The following is a 25,792-nucleotide window of genomic DNA, read 5'->3' as shown; positions in this document are numbered from 1 at the left end:
GAATTGGATAATTCACTTCTTTTGTTTTAATGTGTCTATTTTCTTTAGCTGAATGTGGAGCAACTGTCTCTGGAAATGAAGGAACATTATTGTCTCCCAATTTTCCATCTAATTATGACAACAACCATGAATGTATCTATAAAATTGAAACTGAGGCGGGAAAAGGGATCCGTCTTAGAGCCAGGACCTTTCAGCTGCATGAGGGAGATATTGTTAAGGTAATAAGAAAATTATTTCACTTTCTATGCTAACTATTCACATTGCATTAATAAATCTGTTTCCAATGGCAATTATCTTTCTTTTCATATCCAAAAGGTGGATAGCGTCACTGCCTTGATACTAGATTCAAGGAAACTATCAGAGACATTGTGATTTTAATTACATTTCCAGAAGTATTAGACTGTTTAAAGTGGTTTAAATCTTAAAAGGAAACCTAAAATTTGAACATTAACCAAGTGTTTCAATTTTAATGTTCCCAAATTTTTGGTTAATTAATACTTAAAATCACAAAGTATTCAGAATTCAGTTAGCAATTTCCTTTCTGGATATGTTCCAGCAACCCATTTAACATGTTAGAAATTGCTGTCTCTTAATTTTTTTTAATTTGCACCAAGTGCTTCTCACAAGGAGTTTAAAGATATAATTGTTATGGATCAAATATTGGTGGCTATACTTTTATCCATTTCATCATCTTAAGAGCTTCCTTGTATAATTAAGTGTGGCAATTAATTTCCTGCAGAAAACAAGGCATTTACAGACAGGATGAAGGTGGAGAGGAAAAAAGGACTTCATTTTAATATAGACATTTATATCTTTGTTATTATATCTCTTCTTTCCCACAAGTACTTCATTTGACCATGAAATAAGCAAAACTTATATTTCAGTTTATAAATTAGAAAATTACAATCAAAACAACAGCATTTTCTCTGTCTTTACCCACAAAAACATTGATAATGAATGCTACCACGTATAAAACAGTGCAAGACCTTGGTTTTGCTTTTAGACCAAAGGGAATTGAGTAGGTGGACGAAATATGTGGTTTGTATTGTCCTTTGCTCCTATTATCCATGGTCTGACAGTGCAGATCCCCAAAAGTATTTTTGCTTTGAAGAGATGCAGCAGGGAAGAAAGAACTTAATTGCCCTCTGAGTGGCTAGAATGTGGTACATAAGTCTCCCAGATGCTTTGCAGATATATGGTTTGTAAATAATTTAATAAACTACTTTAAAATCTACAACAAACAAAATCCCTTAGAAAACTCTAAAGAAACATTCAAGAAACTCAGTTATCCTTCAGAAAATCTCATGTGTAATGTGTCCAGCATACTTAGCGATATTCCCTGGAGACACAAGAAAGATTTGCCTGAGACAAAACTGTTCTGAGCAAACTGTTAGATACTTTATTTTATAGACCTTTTAGCACAATACTTCAGAGGATCCAAAGGAAGCAAAGGCAAAATTGTGGTGATGCCTGAACTGCAAGGACTGTTCTCTGGTTTTGAGTCAGCTCCCTCAGCACAGCTTCCATTTATACAATTAAGCCCTCTTCCACCAATTAAGGTCTCTCTATTACCTGCATTGATGAAAACAAAGTCTATTTCCTCTCTATTCCCATGCCAGGATGTCATTTTACATATTTCCATTGGAATCAGCATGTTGGCAGGGTTATAGACTTTAAAGCTTGCTTTCTTTCCTATCTGCACCCAAAATACGAGCAAAATGTGTTATAAACCCCAGCCTTCTATCTTGTGCTCCACTGTGGAAGCTGCAAGATGCACTAAGCTTAAGAGTATTTATAAACCTTGTACTGAAATACAGGGCATTTTCCCAACTCAGTATCTCACTCTGCTTTACAAGAAAATCTCTATGTACATAATGTTGCACTGGGTGTGAGCGCCCATCCCTGGCAGCAGCTGCAGCTCCGTGAGGAGAGGCTGAGGCTACCCCAGCCAGATGCAGCCGGTTCCAGCCAGGCACAGCCTGTTCCAGCCAGATACAGCCAGTTCCAGCCAGATATAGCCAGTTACAGCCGGGCACAGCCAGTTACAGCCGGGCACAGCCAGTTACAGCTGGGTACAGCCAGTTACAGCCAGACACAGCTGGTTCCAGCCAGACATAGCCAGTTACAGCTGGGCACAGCCAGTTACACCTGGGTACAGCTGGTTCCAGCCAGACACAGCCAGTTCCAGCCAGACATAGCCAGTTACAGCCAGATATAGCCAGTTACAGCTGGGTACAGCCAGTTACAGCTGGGTACAGCTGGTTCCAGCCAAATCCATCTGCCCACCGCAGGGCATGGCTGAGCCGTGGCCGGGGCAGGGGCACTGTGGGGAAACATAGCTAAAGAAGGGCAAAAAATGCTGCACAGAAGTGCGTGATAAAGTGGGCCGATAAAAGCCTGTTATAATAATGTAACAATCCTGTGAGAAATGACTGCTCAATTTTAAAATTTCAAGGGTTTATTAAACCTTAACAGAAAATACAACAAAAGGACTAAATAAGGAAAAATTAGAGCACTGGGAGCCCCTGTGACTATCTGCCATGTGCTCAGATGCTCTGCCTTTTATACCTCTAGTCCCTCCTAAAGTCTTGTCAGTCAACTCCTTCCTTGCCATCCAATGGTGGAGATCACTTTCTTACATCTTGATTGGAAGTCAGGTGTTACCATAGTAACAAGCTAACCCTCCCCAAATTCCCTGACTATCAAGGGCATCCCGTGATAACAGTGCAAGGGGGAGGACATATTACAGTAACATAACTATACATTTACAAAACTTCTCTTAACATACATGTGATGTTCACCCCTTAATTGTGAAAGCCAACCACCTCATTACTCATCTCTAAGAATCCCAAGATCAACCCACCAGGAGTGTCAGACAAAGCATATAACACTACAGTTTGAGGTAAGATCATTTCAAACTCCATGACGAGGTAGTGAAAGGATTTTATAATGTTAGCAGTGTCAGCAAACTATACAGGCCTTGCCTGCCCAGCTTCCAAGGAATATTTTAAAAGTGTGTCCTTTGGAATGATTTACGCTATAAAATCTCTGCAGTTAAGGAAATTGGGTAAGTTTAGTTGTAAGTAATTTCTTTTTACTGTCAGAATAAGAAACTTGAAGAAACGTCAAGAAACTCTAGCCAGCATTTCCTTTCCTTCTCCTTCAGGTGAGTGTTGTACATTCCCATAGCAGGTGCAGATATATTAACAATGTTATTGGAGCATTTCTCCTCATGAATAACTGTAGTGTTGTCCTGTTCTTTTGTCTGCATTTTTTAGCCCCAGTAAGAAAAACAAACTCTTTCAGTTCCTCAAAAATAGGGAAAAAGAGGCATCCCTGAATACTTAGGCTTAATTAATTCTAAACATAGCTCCAAACAACACTGTAATCTTCCCTCACTGTCCCCCAGACCAGCTTCTGCAGTTTGACTTCCCCTCTAATGTTAAATTCTTGCACCTTGCACAATAAGGTAGCTCTCAGAAACAGTTCCTGGCCTATGCAGCCTCTGCACCTATGCTTTCTCAGGGAAGATTTGTGAAGGCGTTAGTAAGTCTGCTTTAATGTGTTCCAGGGATGCACTGACAATAGATACTGTGTAGACAATCAAGTTGTGATGACTTGACTCCTACTCTATTACTATTTACTTGCTTTGAAAATATAAACTAATCTGCAGCTCTATATATCAGCTCAGTATTCAAGTGGGAATATTGAGGCTGGATATTGTGGCTGTAGAGTGTATGGAATGGCATATAATTTGCAAGAGTATTTCTGGCATCAGTAAGACAAGTGCGTGAGGAAGGGTCAAACCTATTGCTTTCAAGAAGAATGTGTGCAGGTTAATGTCTGTAATTTGTGGGCAAATGTTCTATAGTTGTGACAAAATTTGACCTTGAATTAATGGGATAGAAATTTCAGTTCAAGTAAAGTAATAGAAACAGTTTCACCATTTTGAAGGACATATGACAAAAGTGAATACTTGGATTACCGCTTTATTTTAGAGCTTATCCTTTCTCACTCACTAACACTTCATCCTCCTGGTTCTCCCTGTTCTAACTGCCGCTTGAAGATTCATAGCTCTTTAAAGTGGCTGCTTATGCCAGAATCTTTATAATGCAATTGCAGTGAATTTTTCAAAGGTAAGAGGAAAAGCAGAATGTAATATTCTGATTTTCATCTCTTTTGCAAAATAGATCTTTTTTTTTCCTTCATGACTGAGGAAATTGTAATTGCAGCATGTGAATTGTATTTCAAATGGGTTCTCCTAAATAGGTTAAATGTATGTACTAAATATGAATGAATAGTGACAAATAGTCTAGGCTAGTTTATGAAATTCTGTACCTCTGGAGTCAGTGGCATATGACATGACACAATGGTTGTACACAAGCTATTGGGAGTGATCCTGGGCCCACATTAATTAACATCACAAGCAGTGGTGAAAAAGCATTTTCTTTCCTAGGATGGTTCAACCAACTTTTCAGTGTGGACACGGGAGATTCAGTGCTTGAGTGCTTGTATTTGTTCACTAATGATGTTTCACTTGCTTCATAAGTACTTGTTTATGTCTGTAATGTGAACAACAGATGGACAAATGTCACCAAAAATGTTCTAGCCTGTTTTGTTTTTGTTGCTGTTTTTTTGTTCGGTTTGGGTTTTTTTTATGGCTGTTTTCACAGGATCTCTCATATCTAATTTTAATTTCATGAAACGCTCTTTTCATTTGGGTCTAGATTAATCTTGAGGGATTCTATTGCTTTACTTGTTAGTCCTCAGGTAGGAAGAGTATCTCTAATAGTCAGTGAGGTAGAACACTGTTGAAACAAGATGTCTGTAATCTTTAGCTGTGGGGTTTTTTCTTTGTTTGTTTGTTTGTTTTATAGATGAATAAAAATATTTTCTTAAACATAGGCAGCATTTTTAATTGATGACAATAATTAAAGCATTTTTAATTAATGACAATTATTAGAGCATTCCATTTCAAGTATTATCTCCCAGATCAAGTATAATATATTTATGGAAATAAATCTTATAGGGAACAAATGGTTCTTTACTTTGTACAACAGATTTCCAGCTCTGATAAATAAAGCATAATCTGTCCATGAAATTGATCCATAGCTCTGTCCCAAGACAATGGTTAGAAGCTTCCAAGTAATTTTTCAGATACTCTTAGCATAGCCTAAAGTTATATTTCTTCCAAGAAAGGTGGACCTTAAGTACGTGTAACTGCTTGTGTGAACCTTAAATATAATAGGTTGTATCTTCTGAGGCATCTCATCTGTGTGCCTTGGTATAAGACAATCTTTGCATCAATAATAAAGATGGAATGTATTCTTCTATAAATTGCTGGCACAATATATTTTTTTTCAAAATTTCCTTTAGAGTAAGCAATTATTTATATCTATGTTGGTTTATAAAAGTAAACACATGGATTTTCTTAAAAAATCTTTATGCATGTTGTTTTTATTATTTTGTTTTGTTAATGACATTTGAGATGAACATGATACTTTCAAGACATCTACGTATGGATGGCATGCTGGTATTTTCTCCACAAGAAATAGAACTGCTTTTAATTGTTTGCCCTCGCCTACAAATGTTGCAATGGTCTGTCATCTCAAAAGAAGCATTTCTAAATTTTTTTAATAGATCAAGTTGGGCATTCAAATAGGAACAACTGCCTGTGACCCAGACGTAGCAATTTAGATTGTTAAATGAGTCACTCCTGCTTCTCACTGGAATCAGTGTAAATCCGCACCGTACCACAAGGTCTGCTAGTGGAGGGACAAAGATCCAGTGCTTCAAATATTTACTGTAATGGTAGCTTTTACTGTAATGGTAGCTTTTGTGCTGGTTCTCTCCAGTCACTCTTGGACACATGAGATAAGGACAAACTATCACTTCATATCAGAAACCAGCTGCTCAAATCCATTTCTTTCTATTGTATAAGCACTGACATGACATTTCACGTATGGTGCGTATTTACACACTTTATATTGTACTTTATTTTTCCGTAAGAAAGTAGAGGAGATTTATTTAATTTAAAGAAGAAATTAGCTTTTTAAGGTCATCTTGAGAAAACAAACCAACAAACAAAACAAAACTGCAGAAGGCTATTTTTGTACTTTGTGGGTTTCAAGGTTTTGCAATAAGAAAACAAATAATGTTCCTGGCAAGATTTTGTACTTCTCATGTATTTGTGAACAGTCAAAATGGCATTCTTAAGAATTTCAGGATTTGAAAAATTACATATGTTGATATTATTCAAAGTTTTCACTAAAGTAACATGGCAAATGGGAACATCTCTACAATTAATTTGGAAAAAGACTCACATATCTTTTTGAAAATTTATCAGTCTTTGGTAAATCCGATAGTAAACCAAAATTGCTGCAGGCTTAGAGCCTGAGATAAAAGATGACAGTTTGACTTAGAATCTCATTTTTGCTGTTGATATATTGAGACAGGAGAGAACAGAGTAGTCTGTAAGGCTTTACCTTCAATGGTAATTTCAGAATTTATACTTCTGTTCGCCTTTGTGAATAATCCAGAAAACAATCTTAGTTAACCAAACCTCAGAAGATAGAATTGCATATAAATGTTAATTTCTCTCAAGATGAGCTTACAAAACTGAAAAGGCAAAAGACTTTTCAGTAAATAAAACACTGGAAGGGGCACAAAATATTTAAGATTTCCCTGAACTGTATAACCCAGGGCTATATATCTTTCAAAATAGATACATTAAGGTTTTGGTTAAACTATTGGCAATACATTGCTAACTTTGGAATTATTGTATAAATTAAAATCTTTCATATATTTAGATTTGATGTCCAATTTCATGCTCTTATTTCTGCAAGGTGTATGATGGAAAAGACAGTTCTTCACGCTCTCTTGGAATCTTCACCAAAAATGACATGATGGGAGTTATTCTTAATAGCACCTCTAACCATATGTGGATAGAGTTTAATACCAATGGATCTGATACTGACCAAGGATTTCAGCTGACTTATACAAGTAAGTAGATCATAAATATGATCTGATTGGTTGCTTTGTAGGGAAATTTTTATTTCTCAGCTGTAGTGATTTCTTTTTGAATGTTGAAGGTAATTTCCTAGAATATACTGTGGTTAAGAGACCGTGCTTTCTTTGTCTGCATGACTGGATAGGTGTTAGTAATATAAAAACACTGTTGAAAGCAAATGTGTGCATTTTTAAACCTAGAAAGCATAATTATTTTTAAGATTTAGTTATGATGTTGTGACATATATGTGGGTTGAATATATTAGTTGTTAAATTTTAGCAGAAAATTAACAGAAAGTCATGGCAACTGGAAAATTAAATCTCTGCAGTCAGTCAACTTTGACAAGAGAAAGAGAAAAGAAGAGAAGAGAAAAAGAAAAAGAAAAAGTGAAAAAATGAGTACCTGGGTATACACTCTTAGTCTGGCCTGACTGCATGTCAGGATCAGAGTGGAGTATACTGGAAGGAGACCAGAATGAACAAGTTTTCACAAACAGTGCCCTTGTCCCACAGACTGTATGCAATTAATTGAATTCCTTTTTGCTGGGAAAACAATGATTTTTTGTGGGGAATAATTTTGGGGATAACTAGTTTGTTTCCAACACACATAAAAGGATATTTTTCCAGGTTCAAGGAATCTCCAAGTTCCATTTACTTTCAATTTATTATCTTATACATTACTTTCCATGAATTGCTGTTGAATCTTGCAGAGTGGAGTACCCCAACATAGTGTGTCACAGAAATTGAATCATTGCACAGTTTAGTACATCTGATGTTTTCTCCTTGCTTTGGAGCAAGCTGTGGAATATTCTTTTAGATTTTTTTTTCTTAGAGAACCACTGAAGAATGGCTAGGGAAATCTGCTCTAATTTGCCTAGAGAAACTGCAGACATTTTCCTTTGGAAGTAAAGGAACAAAAGATCTGTTTTAAAAACAATCTTATTTTAAGGGCTCTGATTTCAGGGGTCTTGAATCAGCTGTTTTTAAATGCTGCTTCCGTGACCACTTCCACCTACTGTTTATGAATGTAATTTTACTTAAAAATATAATTTTTGTCTAATTTCTACATCCAAATGCTTGATTTTTTTGCACTTTATTTTAAGATTTCCTCTCCTGCACCATATTTTTCTATGTAAAATAAGATACCATAATTCATGTCTTAAGGCTTTTTTTCCTGACTGTTTGTTTAGTTTTTAAACTGTGTTTTCTATTCTTCCAAGTTATTTCCACATTTTCTGCAGTGTGTAGACTGAATTTGACATAATCTTCTAACTAAGATTCTATGTAATTATCTTCTAAGTAATTTTAGTACTGAGTAGAGAGGCAAAAACTATTTTCCTATGTCTGCATAACACTTTATATTTTTTTTTATTTTGGTTACCAAGTGTCTAATTTATTTTATCATATGTTATCAATTTGCAGTCATTCATGTTGAAAAGCTTATCTCTAATGACTTCTTTTCCTAATTTCTCTAACATGAGACAGTCCCCAGTTTTAAATACAAACTAATACTTTATTTCTCACATCTATTTTCAGGAAACCAAATTCAATATAATAAATTTTGAGACAGTGACCATCTAACCAGGTGATTTTCTTCTGCTGGAACTGTTATTTCCAAACCCTTCAGTGTAAAATTTTTCACCATTCAGAAATTAATGCAAGTAAAAATACAAGCAGAAGATATATTCTTTTGCAGTGCTTTGAAAACTGGCTGCAGTGCTGACTCACAGTCTTTTTCTGAAAGTCCTATCCTAGTAATATCTTAGAGATTATATATAGCAGAAATTTATACTCATTATTTCATGGATTTTGAATTTTTTGGTGCACTTAAAATTCAGTTACCAAACAAATATGTCCATTTTTAATTCAGTAAATACATGAATTACAAAATGATAATTATCTTTTTGGATTAAAACAGCTATAGTATACAGCAGAATTAACTGAAAGATTACCCTGAAGTTTATTCACTTTTCAGATTGAACCATTATGCCAGATACTTTAAAAATACTAAAACAAATCAAAAAGTGATAAAATATAGTTTCACTGAAGGAAATGAGAAATATATGCTGGAGTGAATGAAATTGAATTATTAATATCATGAAACAGAGATAGGAGAAGTGCTGGTCTAATTAATCATGTTAATTAGTTCAGGTTACTTCCTATGTGATTGCTGAGTTCTTGTTACCTACAAGGCATCATCAACTGCCCTTAATTGTTGGGTTTGTGGTACTTTTCTTTCTACTATTGCTATTGAAATTAAGAAATAAAATTGCAGGTTGTTATTAAAAAGACTAATGTGAAAGTCTGCTATTTTGTTTGTGTGCAACTACTTTTCCATCCTTTTAGATGGTATGAATTCTGAAGGTTAAATTCAAAAATACAGTAGAAGAAAAAGCTAATGATCAATGAGGACAGAAATGTGGATAAAGAAGCTTGTATCACTGTTTTCAGAATCTCATTAACAACATAGTAAAACCAAATTTCATAAACTCAGAATCCAAGGTGTTTTTATAAACTGTAAAATCAGAATATAAGCAGATATTAAGAGGAAATCTATAAAATATTTAAGTTCTAAATGAAATTTCTCATGAAATTTCTCATGAAATCTTCTATAGAGGAAATCAATTCAGGTAATACTGATTGGAAGCTGGAAATTATAGTTATCTTATTCTTTGATCTATAACTACAAGATGCTTTCAAGTAAATAGATTTGTCCTGACAGGCAGAGGTATTTTTTAACTAGAAAAGACCATGAAAACATCTGTACTCTTTCTCAAGTTAACTGTTTGGAGAAACTCTGAAATATTTTGAGTAAAAACTAAAATTACAGTGATTTAATTTAAGGAAAGAACTTCAGAAAAATGGAGAATATTTCAGCCTGAAATTGGTGAAGTAAGAGTCAATGAAATAGTAATTTGAGCAATAGCTGAACATGAGTCTACCAGAGAAGAAAAGTGAGGAACAAAGAAGGCAGCTTGTCAACTTTGTGTAAAACAGTTTTAAAAAGCCATTTCCTTATAGTGTGTTAGGAGGAATATGGTAAAGTGTCCCCTTCCAGTATCTCTGCAGTGCTGTCAGAGGGAATGACTGTGGACATTTATATCTCTGTGCTGAGGAAATGGCAACATAAGTTTGATGACTTTAATTCCCTGCTAGTAGAGGACATCAGTAGCGATCTGCATGTAAAAATGTAAGTGTATGCTTATTGACACGTATGACAGCTTTTTTTTTTTTCTGATTTCTAGAAAATGTCTGTTTTTCTTTCATAATTGCAGTTTTCTTATTCAGGGGACCTGTTTCCCTCATCTGATTAAATCTATTCTTCCTGAGACACCTCTAATTTTTGTTGGGTAGAGAAGATTAGATACAGGGATTCCCACAGCTATTCCTGTTCACAGCTCAGTTAAAATACTTCCCCATTCTGATATAACAATGCCAGTGCTTTGTGCTGTTGTGTCAATGGCATTTAATGTTAAATTGACATTCGTATCAAACCCAAATCTTATTGATGCCACACAGTGACAGGCAGAAAAAGCAAAACACAGCTGTCCGGTAAAAGTAACAGCCTGCAACTTTAAATAAGGAGCAGTTCAGTACAGCTTCTGAATAACAAACAGGCAGTCTCCCTGCCATGCCTAACCACTCCCATATCTCAGTCGTGGCACAAGAGGAAATTTAATAGTTATTTCACTCATCATCCACGGAACTTACTCTGACTTGTATCACGAGTGCTTCCTTGCTCCTGTTTAATCCTCCTTCCTCTAACATAGTGTCACTTTTCTTAGCTCTTGGAAAAACAAAAAATAATACCTTTACATTTTATCATGCATGTCATATACAAACGTTTTGTGACCCTCTGAGTAGTGCCTACTGCTGCTACTGCGTGATCTGTTTGGTCTTGTACAGATCACAAATCACTCAGCACTGTAGTGGCCGGGCACAATTTTCTCAGTGAAGTTCCCAAACATTTGAGAAGAAAACACTCTTTCCCTTCACAGTACCATCTAGAAATCTCAAAACTCATTTCTTCTCATGGTGCCTGATGATGGATGTCTATATTCATGATGTGTAAGGACCTTTACCACTATAGAATTGCTCCTTGGACTCTTCTGAGCCCTGAGGGATTTTTCCATGTGCTTTGTACTGGCAATTGTCTGTCTGAAATAGCATGAAGTTTCTGTTGGACCTTATCTAGACATCTTCTTTTTTAGGAGAAGCTTATCTAGCTATCTATGGCAATTTCATGGTTTCCCAGTCCTGTGCAGTAAATAATAGAAGCAAAAGCTTCACTTATCCACAGATTAAACCTTTAAATATATTCTAATAAGTCAGTCTGAAAGGGTCCATCCAGAAATACTGACAGACAACTATCTGTAGGAACATGCCTGGCTGCACTGGCCCACTCAGTACTATATTCTGCCTTTCAACAGACTCCTCTATGTTTCAGAAACATGAAGAACTAGTTATAGACTTTTTAAAGTCTGAAAATTATTTAGGAATTTGTGCCATACTCTTTAGCTAGATTTTAGATTTCTGATCTGTCCGTGATTTGCTGCTATAGATTAAAAATGAGATTCCATGTTAGCTCCTCAGTAATTGATTTTTATTTTTATCCTTCACTTCATTGTGATGTGAAATTAGACATTCTCCTTCACTTCTGTGCTAAAATGGAAATGAGGGCTGGAAAAAATCCTACAAACAATTTGTATTTTTGAAAATGAATGTTGGGTAGGTCCAAATCATAATTTAATGGCAACATCCTCAAATTGTGAATCCATGATGACCATGATGACCATTCTGAAAGCAGAATTCTCCATGGCTATAATTTCTTTCAGAAGAGTTCATGCCCCTGAGCTATGCTCCAGTCCACAGAACTTAGCACAGATTTAGGATCATGCATGGATAGAATTTTTTTCTTTTTAATGAGGTTTAATATTTTCATTTGCATTTATGATTCTTTATATTTAGCATAGATAGTACTTTTAAAATATTCTCTTCATTGGTCTGAAGATACTTTTCAGTTTAAGGAAAGAAATTTTAAATGCTTTTTTTGGACATGATGCACTGGTTTAGCATTCATGGTATTATGTTGCTGCTAAAGATTTAGTTCTAATTTTCAGTTTAAGTACTATGTTATAATCATTCTTTAACCTTACTGCTTTCAAGGGATAGTGAAAGGTAGTGCATGGGAGGTGAATCTTAGTTGGTCTAAATTTTTATAAATTGTTTAAAGCATTTATAATAATTAATTTAAAAGAATAATGAACTTTCATTTAGCTCATTTCTTATTCTACAGTAATTGAAAAGGTTAGAATGTCAGTGAAAACAATGTTCTGAAACTGCAGACTCAGACAATTATTCTAGCACACTATCAGTCTTAAATTCAGAAATATAGTGGCTATGCCTCAGGGTGTATAATGCCAGTTTAGCAGAACAATCCAGTAATGAAAAGAAGCTCTTCCATTTTCCTTTCCATAACTAATTTGTATATAAGATCTGTTCCAATTAGAACCTTTACACACTGCAGTAAAAATGTAAGACACCAAAAACAAATACTGTCAAATTAGTACATCTTAACCAATACATGTATGAGGTAGTCACAGGTCCTATTTAGAGCAGTACCATTATGTGACTAACCCCAAGTGAATGTAACTGCAAATGAATATTGTATGTATAGAAAAAATTATTTTGAAAGAAACTCAAATTGCAGGCTTTAAAAACAAAAATTAATGAAGGAAAAAAAATTAGAAATAATGATTTCCCTTGAGTTCAAGAATTATGAAGTCCTGATTAATAACATGATGACATCAGAGTCTCTTCCTTCCTTCCTCCCCTAGAAAATTAAATTGCCTTCTGCTTCCAAAATACTCAACATTTACATAGTCTCTCCATTGTCCCATGCCCTCAAAACTTTGTATGACCAAAAAATAATTGGTCTTGTAACAGTTTTTTATAATTGAGGTTGGTTTTCACTTTTAATTTAAAGATGTGTATGAAGCTGCTACTCTGGTAAACAGAGTAGGTGCCAAATATTTTTTTATCTCTAAGACAGAAACAATGAAAACCATTTATTAGGTGAATATAAGCACTGCATTAACCTTCTGTTTGAAAAATTATGTTAACCCATGCTTTGTAGATGGAAATGCTGGCATGGTGATGTTTTGCATTTTTCCCATCTCAGGAAAATCTTACCAGATTTTTCGGGTACAGATCTTTAGGCATATAGACTTTTGTGAGCAAATGCTACCCTATGTATGAGCACTCCAAAATACTTTTTCTGAACAGGCCTGGATTAGGATGGAGGTGGCCAGTTTGTCCATCTGTTTTGGGTTTGAATGGGATGGAGTTAATTTTCTTCAGTTAAGAATACATCAAGTTAATTCTTCTTTCAGAAAGAATTTCTTCACTGAAAAAGTTGTCAAGAACTGGAAGGGGCTATGCAGGGAGATGATGTAGTTATTGTCCCTTGAAGTGTTCAAGAAACAGCTGGACTTGGCATTAATTATATGTTTAGTTGAGATGGTGATGTTTGGTCTGAGGTTGGATTTAAGATTTGGAGATCTTTTCCAACTTTGGTAATTCCAGGATTCTATGATTCTTCAGCAAATGCTGAGCAGTGCTTCACAGTGTTAGGGCCTCCTCTGGGGTGACTTGCTCTGACATGCCAGCAGGTAGGCTCAGCGTGGGCAAGAAGGTGGGAGGCAACACAGATGACCTGAATAGCATGGTGACACATGTCATGCCATGCCATGTCATTCTTAGCAATTAAAATCTGGGGAAGTGATTCTGAAGTAGCTGTTGCTAAGGGTGTGACTAGGTATCAGTCTGCTGTTGATATGTGGTTGGGTTTGCATCACTTGTTTGGGTTTGGGGTATTTGGGCTTTTTGCTTTGTTTTGTTTTCACTTATCAAACTGTCTTTATCTTGACTGATTCATTGTCTTGCTTTCTTCTACCTAATTCTATTCAGATCCCACTATGGGGAATTGTGAGAGCTTACCTGCCAGCAGGGGTAAACCTACCAATATCCTGTGTCTTGTGGGTAGCCTGAGAAAGTGAGGATGAAGCTGTTTGGTTACAATTCCAGAGATGTAAATGCCAAACCTAGAGAGGAGGGGAAAAAGGAGATAAAGAAGGGAATAGATAGATATGTCAGGAGCTTGGAATAAATGAATCTGCAATATCAGACTAGAGAGTCCTAAGGAGGAGTATAGAAGGCAAGAAATGCACCACAGGGTAAGGGGAAGGGTGATTTTTGGGACTAAAAGGCTGGGATACAAACACAGGAGAGGAAGATTGCCAGAGGGGCTGGCCGAGAAATGGAGCAAGTACATGGAGTGGAGAACTCAAACTGCATTGGTAAAAAGGAGGGAGCAAAAATAAAACTGAGAAGAGGAAGAAACACAAGAAATAGAACAGTGGTAGCATGCTGTGTTAGGAGTACAGGCTGAATAGTCCATGATTATTAAATTGTGTTCTTCAAAAATACTTGGAGTAAAACCTATGATTTTGTTTGAATTAAAATATATGCATTGCAAATATATATCAACTAAATGAATATTTGTTTAAAGTGCCCTGAAGATTAAAAATAAAAATATTTAATTTCCAAATTTACATAAATTATTATCTTTAAGTCACTGAATTACCCCTCTGGGCATAGGGTTAGAAAGAAGGAAGATGTTAACTATTTCTCATTTTCAATTAGGAAACAAAAAGGTTTGATATGTAGGTGGTATCAAACGTGTGGAAAAGGTAATTTGTTAAAGGTTATTGTGATTTGGTTCTGAAAATTACCAGTTGAAAGTCTCCTGAATTTTGTGTGTATGATTCAGAGATTCTTATATTCTTAAAACCACTGGGTTTTCCCACTTTTGTAATTCACATCTATTATCAAGAAATGGGCTGCTTTTTAAAATCTCTTGCTATAGACTTTAAAATGCAGTTAAGCTTTGCAGGTGAGAGAGAGTGGCTAGCAGAGATCACTGGAGGTGTCCATATGCATATGGTGTTTTACATTTATATTAACATTCTGTCTTTAGAGTATGAAAGTAAGATGTTTCAGAGATGCCAGTGCAGGTAGGCTTCTTTAGTGTATTTTTTTTTCTCTACTGCCGATGTATTCATCATAGCTTAAAAATGTGACTGAAATTTGCAAGCAGATTCCAGCTAAATTCATAATCTCAGGAATGATTGCTTAAAGATTATATTGCTTTAATATCAAAGAAGTAATTGTATTTGTAGCATTATTACAGAGACCTTAGTGGGAACAGAACCTGTTAATTTGTCAATGCAGTGGTTTGAACAACAGAACTTCTTTACCTTCTTTGCCACTTCAACCTAAATTTTTTTGGGGTCATATTTTAAAAAGAATCTATTTCTATGAAGCCATTATAGACGTTGTCATTATATGTATGTGCAGCTGGATTTAATGAGTTTTAGCTGGGATTTGTTCCAGAAGTTTGCTCATTTCCTCTGTTTTTCACAAAAAGACTCCTGTTTATTTGTAGTGAATCATTTCCTCTTTTCCAAGTTTTAGATGAGTAGACACTAGAGTTACTGTTAATTTATTCCCACTGCTATAATTACTAGAATTTTCCCATGAGCAAGAATTGCTGCCTGAAAACTTAAAAAATTTGACCAGAACTGCCAATATCCAATTGTTCTTTAACCTGGCCTTCTTGCCTATGTTGGCCTCATGTTGAATGAAAAATGATCATTTCTCATTTGGAATTATTGTCTCACCCCTGTCTGTTGGGAAAGGGAGGCTGATAAGCAGTTTCTTAAGTCAGGTAAATGACCAGCACCTAGAAACCTAGGATGATGCAGTAATCCTTCTTTCAAACTCCTTCTTGCTGCAATTCAAATGTAAGATCTGTTTGAGTGCATTATTGTTGATTAAATTAACAGCAAATTGATTAATTTGCTATTAATTTATGGAAGTATTACCTATAATAGTCCAATTACAAAATTTAAGCTAAACAAATGTGAATTTATTATTCTGTTCCATATTTCTAATACTCTTATGCAAAATTACAATCTTATATAGCATATACTAGATATTCATAAAGTATAGTATATGATAATATATATAATATAATAATATATAATATATAATATATAATATAGTATATAATGTTGGACATTTCAAATAACTTGTGGGAGCCTCTGAGATTGAAGTTTGATCTTAACTTTCTTCTGACTGACTTTTTTCCCTTTCAAATAAAATGAATTTTCAAGCAAAATCTAGAATTACTTTGTAAATATTTTAACAGTTTAAATGATGAATGTGAGTTTTTCTCCATTCCCTTTATTATATTAAGGAAATGTTTATATTTCAACAAATTAATATTGGTGACATCAAACCTAGTCATATTTTGTAACTGAAGATTAACAATAAATAGAAAACAGATTTTTTTTCAGATTTTTTTCAGCTAAACTGTTTTTTTATGTTTCTAATTATTTAAAACATTAGGAAAGTTATTTCATAATAAAATTGAGATTATTCCTTCAAAAGCTTATGCATATTAAAATCACCCTGCCAAAACTATGTATACATGATATATGGGCAGAATTAAGGATACATGTAAAGAGAAGACTCTTTGCAACTAACATAGTTACAAATGAATGCTATAAACCTATTTATTTCTAACCCTTCTGCTTCCATAAAGTTTCTAGATGGAAAGAGCTTCTTGCAACAGGATGATGAAAGGTAGACAAGATTTATGTGTTCCTTGTTACTCAGTTCTTCAGTGTATTGAGAAGTTAATTTTCAGTTCTGGGCACAATACCACTAGCCAGAATAAAAGGTGATATGTGCAGGTGGTTCACTTGTCAGTGTGTGAAGGAATAAACACAATTAGAAATGAAGGAGTTCTTTTAACTTTTGGTCCTGTTTGTGCCACACTGCTTTTTGTAAGCTTGTACAATGCTTTTTCCATTTTTAATCCATTCTTTACATTCATGGTGACTTCATTCTTCTAGGGATTTTAGAAAAGACTGTGAGGAAATGAAGGAATTTGCAAACACTTAAGTATTTGGTATGTGTTAAGTCAAAGTATCTTGCACTGTATAACACAGGGGAAAAAAACCAACTCATTTCTTCTGCTTTTCTTTGCCCTCTCCCAGAAAAAGGATAAAACCAGTCTCTTCTAATAAGGCACCTACAGAATATTTTTAACTAGTGACTGTATCAGTCATGTCCCCCTGATTATAAAAGAAGATTTAGGCCTGGAAACCCTGAACATCTTTCCATAGATACTTGAAGGGAACTTCACCTTTAATCCCTGCTTCTTATATGGAGCATAAATTGTGATTAATTATTCCCCTGCTTGCTGATTGCAAAGTTTATTTGTATGCTTTCTATATATGCACATCAGTCATCTTGCTGCAGGCACATATATTTGCATACCCATCTCTCCTAAGTATTGTTATTCATGTATTGTCTCTCAATAAAATAAAAAAAAACCTGTCTTCTGCTACCTGGCTACCCATATTTCACTTGCTTCTTGAGTTTGCAATTTTTTATTCGTATAAGTGGACACTAGCTGAGAAAGGGAGAACAAAATGGTTGAATGCATAAATTAACAAAAAGAACCTGGTTTGACATGGGTGGGGAAAGGCCGAAAGGCCTTAGAACTTTTTGTAACATATTTATAACAGGAGAAAGTTACAGAAAATATTATTTTAATTTTATATCCAAAAGACCTGTTATTGACAACATGTCCTTAAAATATCTATTTTATGTATTTTGCAGGTTTACATTTTTTTTACATGTTGCTCATGTATTGCTGAAATTCCTATGAGAAATTATTATCAATTGAATGACTGTTTCATCCAAATAGTCAAAATTAATTGCTGATTGATTGCAAATCTTTTGAGAAATTAAAAGTGTATTTCTGTTTCCAAAGGATACAAAGCAGTAGTTTCTGATATCTCACTATTAGCCACATTATCCAAACACACTTCTTTCTATAGATTTTTCAATCATTCTAATTAGATAGAGATTTTGTAATTGGCCATTTTTCCAGTACATGTGTTTTTCCTGCAGCTGTAGGTTTCAAGGCACAGTTGCACATAATTGGTTCCAAGATAGAAAGAAAATGCCAAGAGCTCTTATTTTGAATTGCATAGATTTAATTAAATAGGTTATGTTATTGATGTTTAGGATGCAACAACTGCAGAATGAGTATTTGTTGACTTTACGTGCATTTAGAAATCCATTATATACTCTGAACATTAACTCAAGTACCATTTCATACTTTTAATTGCTCTTTAATAGTTCAAAAAGATTCTGTGTTAGGCATATAGACTTCATTTATGAGCTTAAATGACTTCAGATTTAGGCAACTGTGGAAGAATCACTAGTTTCCAATGTTTTCATAGTACCTTTTTTTTTAGAATAAAGCATGTTAATATTTCCTTGTGTGTACTGAAATAGGATTTTTATAAGCACTTGTCATTCTTTTGAAGTTATCCTGAAATCTTTTATTGCATCACTTTAAGAAGCAGAATATAGCTTATAAATTACTTGTGTGTTCTTTCTTCCATGGCAAGCAGAAAAAAAAAGAGTGCCTTTTCACAATGGGCATGGGTAGAGCCCACCCACTCTATACTTACATTTTAGTAAGTGATATAATTATTAGAGATTATTAAAGAGTATTTAGGATCCCTTTGGTGTTTATTATATAAGCTGCAAACTCCTTTTTCCATTCAAAATAATTAACCCCTCATGGCTTGTCTAGTGAAATTTTTTTAGCATATTTTTGTTGCAATAGTATTTCCTCATCTTTAGCAAACAGTAATATTATCAGGAAATATATGAGTATATATTTATTAATCCAAGTGAAGAGTATTCATACTGTTGATCTACACCTACATGCTATAGTTTTTATGTTTTAAGGACCAGTTCATCTTTAGGTTAGACATCTGAAGTCTTGAAAATAACCCAGCTGGCATTTCTTCTAAAATTTCTTTACAGTTTTTTCTGGAGGCTTTCTATGTACAGTTCTTACTACCAAGCAGCAGAGTTCAGGGTAACAGAAGTTACAGCACAGGTTCATGCTTTCAAATTTGCAAGAAGAAATATTTATTTGGCAGTTGCAATGTTCTGGGATCATATCTGAAGCCAAGGTTCTATAGTCTCAAAAGTGAATTGATGCAGCATCAGGATGCCCAGTATCTGGGCATCTGTCCAAATCTGATTTGAATCTGGCACAAACACGTGATTGAGTTCCTTTAAAATTAATGAGTGCATACAGAAGAAAACTTGTACACGTTTTGTGTTTTTATGGCAGTTTTATATATGATTTGATACAAAGTCAGCAAGCAATAATGAATTCAACAAAGCTGTAAATAAAGCTAAAATGTCAAAAGTAGTTGAACAAATTTGCACCATGGGACCACAATATCGAGGGCTATGATATTACATTTACTTTATTGTCAGTTCAAGTATTTCCTCTTTTGTAAAACTGTTATCTTATATCTCTGTAAGTGTAGTTTTAATTGACATAGTATATTTTTTGCAAAACATGAACAAGGTTTACTAAGAAAGAAAAAAAGATGAAGAAATAAAGCCCCACAATCTAATTTCTTGGCTTGTATTCTGATCAGTAATAACACTGTGCTCATATGTTCTACTAAATCAGTCCTAATGTAACATGCATCAATATACCTTTCTGTAGGAAGTAAAAATTGGATGACTACCATAGCTCACAATTCAGCATCTTTGTTTATTTTGTCCATTCACAGACACGTCTGAGTGTTGAACTCAAGGTTAGAGTCAGAAATTAGGGATCAAGTACCTAAATATTGCTAATGCACCTTTTAGGTGCGTACTTTTTCATGTGTCTGGCTTTAGGAGAGTGTTTCAAAATGCCTTAGTACTTCTTCTAGTAGGAAATCACTTGGTTTAGATTACTTTTTTTTCATATAGTCGCTGTAAGTTTACATGCAGTGTAAATGCACATGTGTATATAGTAAGTAAATGGTATTCTTCCTTTCAATGTGAGCGAAGGGAACTAACTCAGGAGATTGTCAACTTCTTTTGTAAGTACACTCTGCAGTACAGAATCCCTGAAAATTTCCCTTGGAGACACAAAATGAGCACTCTCTTCTTTATATTGATTACAGGCTTTGGAGGGTACAAACTTGAAGCTGAACTGAGACTTCTGCTTCATGGATATGCATAGCACATTCCACCCACTAATGGACAGAAAAGCTCCTCCAAGGAAAAAACATGAGTGCACATAGTATGGACATCAAATCTGCAGCTTCATTGCTTTGCTGCCCAGATTTGCCTTTATTATACTGTACTTATTACTAATGTAGCTAATACCACAGGGCCCATCATAATTAAACTGAGTTGAAAAAAGTTGAAATTAATAGTCTACATATATTTACAAATATGTCAATGATTTTTACCCCGACAACTGGTATTTCTATATTCCTGATTATTTACATCACATGCGACAGAGTAAATCCCATTTAATAGTGCCAGGAAGTTGCAGCCAATCATCAAGATGTATTCTAGCTGGTTTGGTTTTAATTTAACATGCTTTTATGCATTCATTGTTCTGAAAATCCTATAATGAAACTCGAGAATGAGATAATTGGCAGCAATTTGCCAATACAATAGTCTTTCTCAGCAGTAAGAAACTTGGCAGAATTTCTCTGATGCTGGCTTGCTGCAATGTCAGGTAAACTCAAGTACTGGGATTGTGTGGAACTCATGGCCATATTCCCCTGTCTAAAAGTTCATAGCATCTACTTTAACACTGAAGTTCTGTTGCAACATTTCTACAAGAAAATGTGATCCTTTATGATAAATTACTCCAGATTTACAAGAGTATCAGGGAAAAAGGGAATTAAACATTCTGGGTTTTGTGTGTGAGAGGAAGGGGAAGAAACTGGGGAAGAAGAGCATGGGGCAAGATACTGCTGTGTTTGCACGTGATGAACAGCACCTACATGCATGTGAAATAGCCCAGTTTTCAATATGTCTACTGATAGACAATTGTTGTCTTGCTGGTGGGGAAATGTAGTGAACGTGGGGCCACACATTATGTACTACACTTCTTATAGTTTTTTTCTAGAGTATTCAAAGTGCAATATTAAAAATTTGGCATAAATGCCAGAAATTCGTTTCTTGGAGGTTTTTTAGGGATTATTCTTGAAATACAAAAGGTTTGAAATACAAAAATAAAAAGGGATGATATTGTGCAAATAAACTTAAAATTAAGAGTACTGCTGAATTCTTCATGAATTACCAATACCTACAAATTGAAATCAAGGTGGTCTTTTTGATAGAAATGTCTGAATAATCTTGAAAAACCAACAAATACTGAAGGGTTTAATGTCTCAAGGACATTTAAAATTAGGTTTTATATTTTTTCTTTCAGTTAGATATTTTTGTGTGTTGTTTTTAAATTTATATTTTGTGAAATAGGAAATTAAATTCTAGCACTTAACACAGTAACTTGTTATATTCTCTAGAATCATCTTATCTGACACTTTACACCAAATAATTATTTGATTTTGGTTTATAATGAACTGGCAGAAAAATCTTGACTCTCCTGTTGCCATACAGTCTTAAAAATGTCAAAAATAAGAGCTTAAAAGGATCAAATAAAATAAAAAAATAAATGTATTTCTGGAAGACACTTAATGTTCTTTACAGGCTGAGAAGTTCCTGCATGTGCCACTGTGTATTAGAGTGTTTTTAACAAAGTTGTATTTTCCTATTCATAATTTTCAGAGGTACTTTGTATTCTACAAAGCAAAGAAGGTAAAGTATCCTTTATATTTAGGGATACTAAAAGATATAAGTGACTTATAATGATGATATTACCTATTTATGGGGCAAAATAAAAACAAAAAATATCTTTTTGCTCCTCAGTCCTGTTTCCAGCAAGAATAGACAAAGTGCAGGAAGGCAGGCTATAGTAGGCTTCTCTCAAATTTCTAAGGCTTGTGACATGATCTCTTTAATTCTTCACATCTTTCACGTATGTTTACGCCTTGTGCAAAACTGAATACTAACTGGAGTACATGAAATTATAGCAAGTCAGAATAATAGTTTTATCCCATTCTTGATACTTTCTTTAGTGAAGATGGCTGTGTAGCAGACTAGGAAGGCTGGTTCATCCAAAAGTCCATTTCATTTCACCCTTAAGTATCTGTTGATCTTGTAAAAGATACTACCTCTCCCGGACAACCTTGTCTTCTTTATGTGGTACAAGGTATTGGAGAATGAATCTCTCTAACTATATATCAGTGTTATGGAAAGATTTTTTCGTGAGAAGCAAGTAAATTCTTTATTCAGGGGGGTTTCATCTGTCAATCACATCCCACTGCATTTGATAACCAAATGCTGCACCTAATAAAGTGTCTAAGAGCAGTGGCAGAGAAATATTGTTACACTGACTCATGCTGTCAAATCAGTAGTAAAATATAATGCTATCTATCAAACAACTTACATTTTCAGGGTTTTACATAAATGTCTCTGTATGTTTAATAAGGAGATTAAAATAATGAAATATAGCTATGTCTTATGAAGTTCAGCTCATCTGAATGACCAAACTGTCGTGGTTCTTTATAGTGTGTGAAGAGAAATAGATCTTTTTAGAATTTTCCAGTCCATCCAATCTACTTTTTTCTTCCTTAGTATGAGATTAATCATATTTCATAAGATACTTTTAACTCTAAAAGACAGAAAACTGTTCAGATATGACTGTTTATGTAATAATTGCTGACAGCCAGTTAAAATAATTACTGTCCTTTTTTGTTCTTTTTTTCTTTTTTTTCTTTTTCCACAAAAAGAAATTGCAGGCATATGCAAATATTTGCATGGAAACAATCTTTTTGCAAGGGAATAATGATAAATCTCTATAATCCTTTTGTACTGTATCTGGTTATGATAATTCCATCTGACATGAGGACTACAGCTCTGCTGGTAAATTAAGCATTGGCAGGTCATGATATGGGGAAGTGATTCTTTAGACAAAATGTTAGAGTAAATGCTAACTTGCCTCTATCTTGCTGCCTTCTTTCTTGGACTTTCCCAAACAATCTCAGGCATAATACAGTAGACAGATAGCTGATTTCCCAGAAAGGACTTATAAACAGCCATGCTCTTTTAAAGGATAACTGAATTGAAGAATGCATGACATTGGTCAGACTGTTGTCATTGTTCCTGAGGCCTGATGTTTCTCTAGATATTAGCACAGTGTCTATGTGATAGAACAGCATTCAGTTCTGGCCTACTATATAAAGAAAGAGTATGGGCTCAGTTAAAAATAAAGGTAGAAAATCAATGTCTGCAGGGCAGACATTGAGCTGACTGATCTGAACACCAGTTGACATAAGGGATAGATTGGTTTTCAGAAATTTATATTTTTCTACTGACAATTGAAGTGGCCTAGACTAGTTCAAACTTAGCCTTCTAATTTTCAGAATCCTGGGTTATAACAGGTAAATACCAACCTTTTTGCCCAGTTAAGGAACAAAGAAAACAAAGGTATTTTGTATTTTCATTGATGTCAGTTGATATATATCTTCAGCATCTCTACAGGAAGAAAAGCTCTGTAGACTCCTTGCAGTTTTTTCAGCTGGGATTGATCTCATTGCCAGGAGAAAGGCAACAATAAAAATAGGATACCAACTCTAGCTTCTGTATTTGTAAAATAATTAAAGGTTGTCTGTAGATATGTTATTTACTACTTAGTGAAGGACCTCACAGAATCATAGAATGGTTTGGGTTTGAAGGGACCTTAAAGATCATGCAGTTCCAACCCTCCTATCATAGTGTCAGAGCCTGGAAGGATTACTGCCTTGAAGCATTCAGAGGTGTGTGGGTTTGTGTGTGGCAAGGGGCAGCCTGGGTCTTGCTCTGGTGAGGTGATGAACTGCCCCTTACAAGCCACCCTTTCCCCAGCCTGTATCCCAGCCCTGCCGTGGCTGCCAATGCTCCACAGCTGCCTCTGGAGCCCCTAACCCAGCTCCCAAGTGTCCAAATGACTGCAAACCTCATCTGGGAAAGGCCCAGGAAAAGCCAAAGGTACTTAAAGCAAGACACAAGGCAAGCACATTTGACTCTGCCTCCCCTTGGAACTTCTATCAGCTGAAACAGGAGTGATGGCAATGTTTATTCATTTCTACCCCTTTTTTTCTTCCTTTTCACTCCAAATTAACTCATCTTGGGACTTTGAGTAATGTTTTGAGAAACTTAAAATCAATGAGGTTTGGAGCTTGCTAAGTTGAATGGGCCAAGTGAATACTTTGAGAAGTGTTTGTTTCATGTTGATTGAAGGCTGCTCAAAACCTTTTGCCAAAGTTCTCTGATTTTCTAAAGGTGTCAGTAAAAGCTTTTTTCGTTCTTTTGACCTCATGGGTATCTTGGTATTTGTCCCATGCATCTAACTCAGAGTACATGAACAACTGTAAGCCCTTTTGAAATTCTCAGAGATCAGATTTCCTGGGGACTTACACATGGGCAAGGACACCTTCTACTAGAACTGGTTGTTCAAAGCCACATCCAGCATGGCCTTTAATACTTCCAGGGAAGGGGTATCCACAACTTTCCTGAGGAACCTTGTGTAGAGAATGCACTGAAACCAGAAAACTGAAGACCAACAGCCTGATTCATAACCACTTATACAAGCTGTTCAGTAAAATAAGGACAGAAAAATGGAAAATATTTGTGGAGTCAGAATTACTTCTTTGGTCTGGGGACATAGCAGCAATAAAGAAGAATCCGCTATGAAGAAGAATTTGGAGTTAAAAAAGATGAATTTGGAACCACTCTTTATATTATTCCAGCAACAGGAACTGATGGCAAAAGAAGAGATATAGAATGCAACTTCACATTTTAGCAATGCCGTATGAAGACCATCAAGACCGTAATGCATAAAATGTGGAAAGAGTTGTAGGTGCTCAGAGCAGATCTGCTCATTCCATGGATCACAGAGGGAGATATTTATCCCACTTAGCATGTTAATAGGCCAGTAAGGAGAATGCAAATTGAAAATGAGTGTGGGAATACTTCCTTTCAGCAGACATGAAACTGAAGCCATGCTATCTTGAGATGAGGATGGATGAAGTAGCCCTTGCACATGCTTCCTGAGTTACCACTGTGGTCTCTTGATGTCATTACGGAGATTAGGTGAGGAGGTGAAGCTGCTACTTGGTGCCAAAACCAGGATTGATTAATATTTCCTTCCCACTGAATAAAAAAGAATGAAATACAGAAGTGGTATAAATGAATTAAATTCTCACCAATCTATTTTAGAATAATATAGATAAGATGCTTTCTTCTATAAGCAAATGTCATAATCAAATATCAAGTTAATAATTAGTTCCTAGTCTTTCAGTTTCTGATTTACCCAAATTATATACCATTTATCTTTGGTCACTGTGAATACATCTAATGTCATTGAATCATGAGAATATAATTTCCATCAGAATCAGATTCATTGTTATTATATTTTATTTGGTATTTATATCTCCATGTCTTTTTTTCTTTCCCCATTTCTGTTTGCAGGTTTTGACCTAGTAAAGTGTGAAGATCCTGGCATACCAAATTATGGTTACAAGATACGAGATGAAGGACATTTTATAGACACTGTCATTTTATACAGCTGTAATCCTGGCTATACAATGCATGGTAGTAGTATTATGACCTGCTTAAGTGGAGATCGAAGAGTTTGGGACAAACCTTTGCCTACTTGCATAGGTAATATGGATTGTGAGAGTGTTCTGGTATGATTGGTCCGGTGGTTCAAGAAAAAAGC

The 25,792-nt window shown here is 35.0% G+C and overlaps 1 protein-coding gene across 2 annotated transcripts in view; it reads left to right on the top strand.

Annotated features, from left to right (window-relative positions):
- Positions 1-25,792, top strand: part of CSMD1 (CUB and Sushi multiple domains 1) — a 1,052,613-nt gene that overhangs the window by 844,726 nt on the left and 182,095 nt on the right. For both annotated transcript variants that reach the window (XM_058020501.1, XM_058020500.1), the window contains exons 22-24: positions 49-218; positions 6,846-7,002; positions 25,543-25,734. In XM_058020501.1, coding sequence (XP_057876484.1) covers positions 49-218; positions 6,846-7,002; positions 25,543-25,734 — 519 coding nt within the window. The remainder of the gene's footprint in view (positions 1-48; positions 219-6,845; positions 7,003-25,542; positions 25,735-25,792) is intronic.

Source organism: Melospiza georgiana, chromosome 3 (genome assembly GCF_028018845.1).
Source record: "Melospiza georgiana isolate bMelGeo1 chromosome 3, bMelGeo1.pri, whole genome shotgun sequence".
Lineage (NCBI taxonomy): Eukaryota > Metazoa > Chordata > Aves > Passeriformes > Passerellidae > Melospiza > Melospiza georgiana.
The sequence above is the reverse complement of the archived record's forward strand: the minus strand, read 5'-3'. Positions and strand labels throughout refer to the sequence as shown.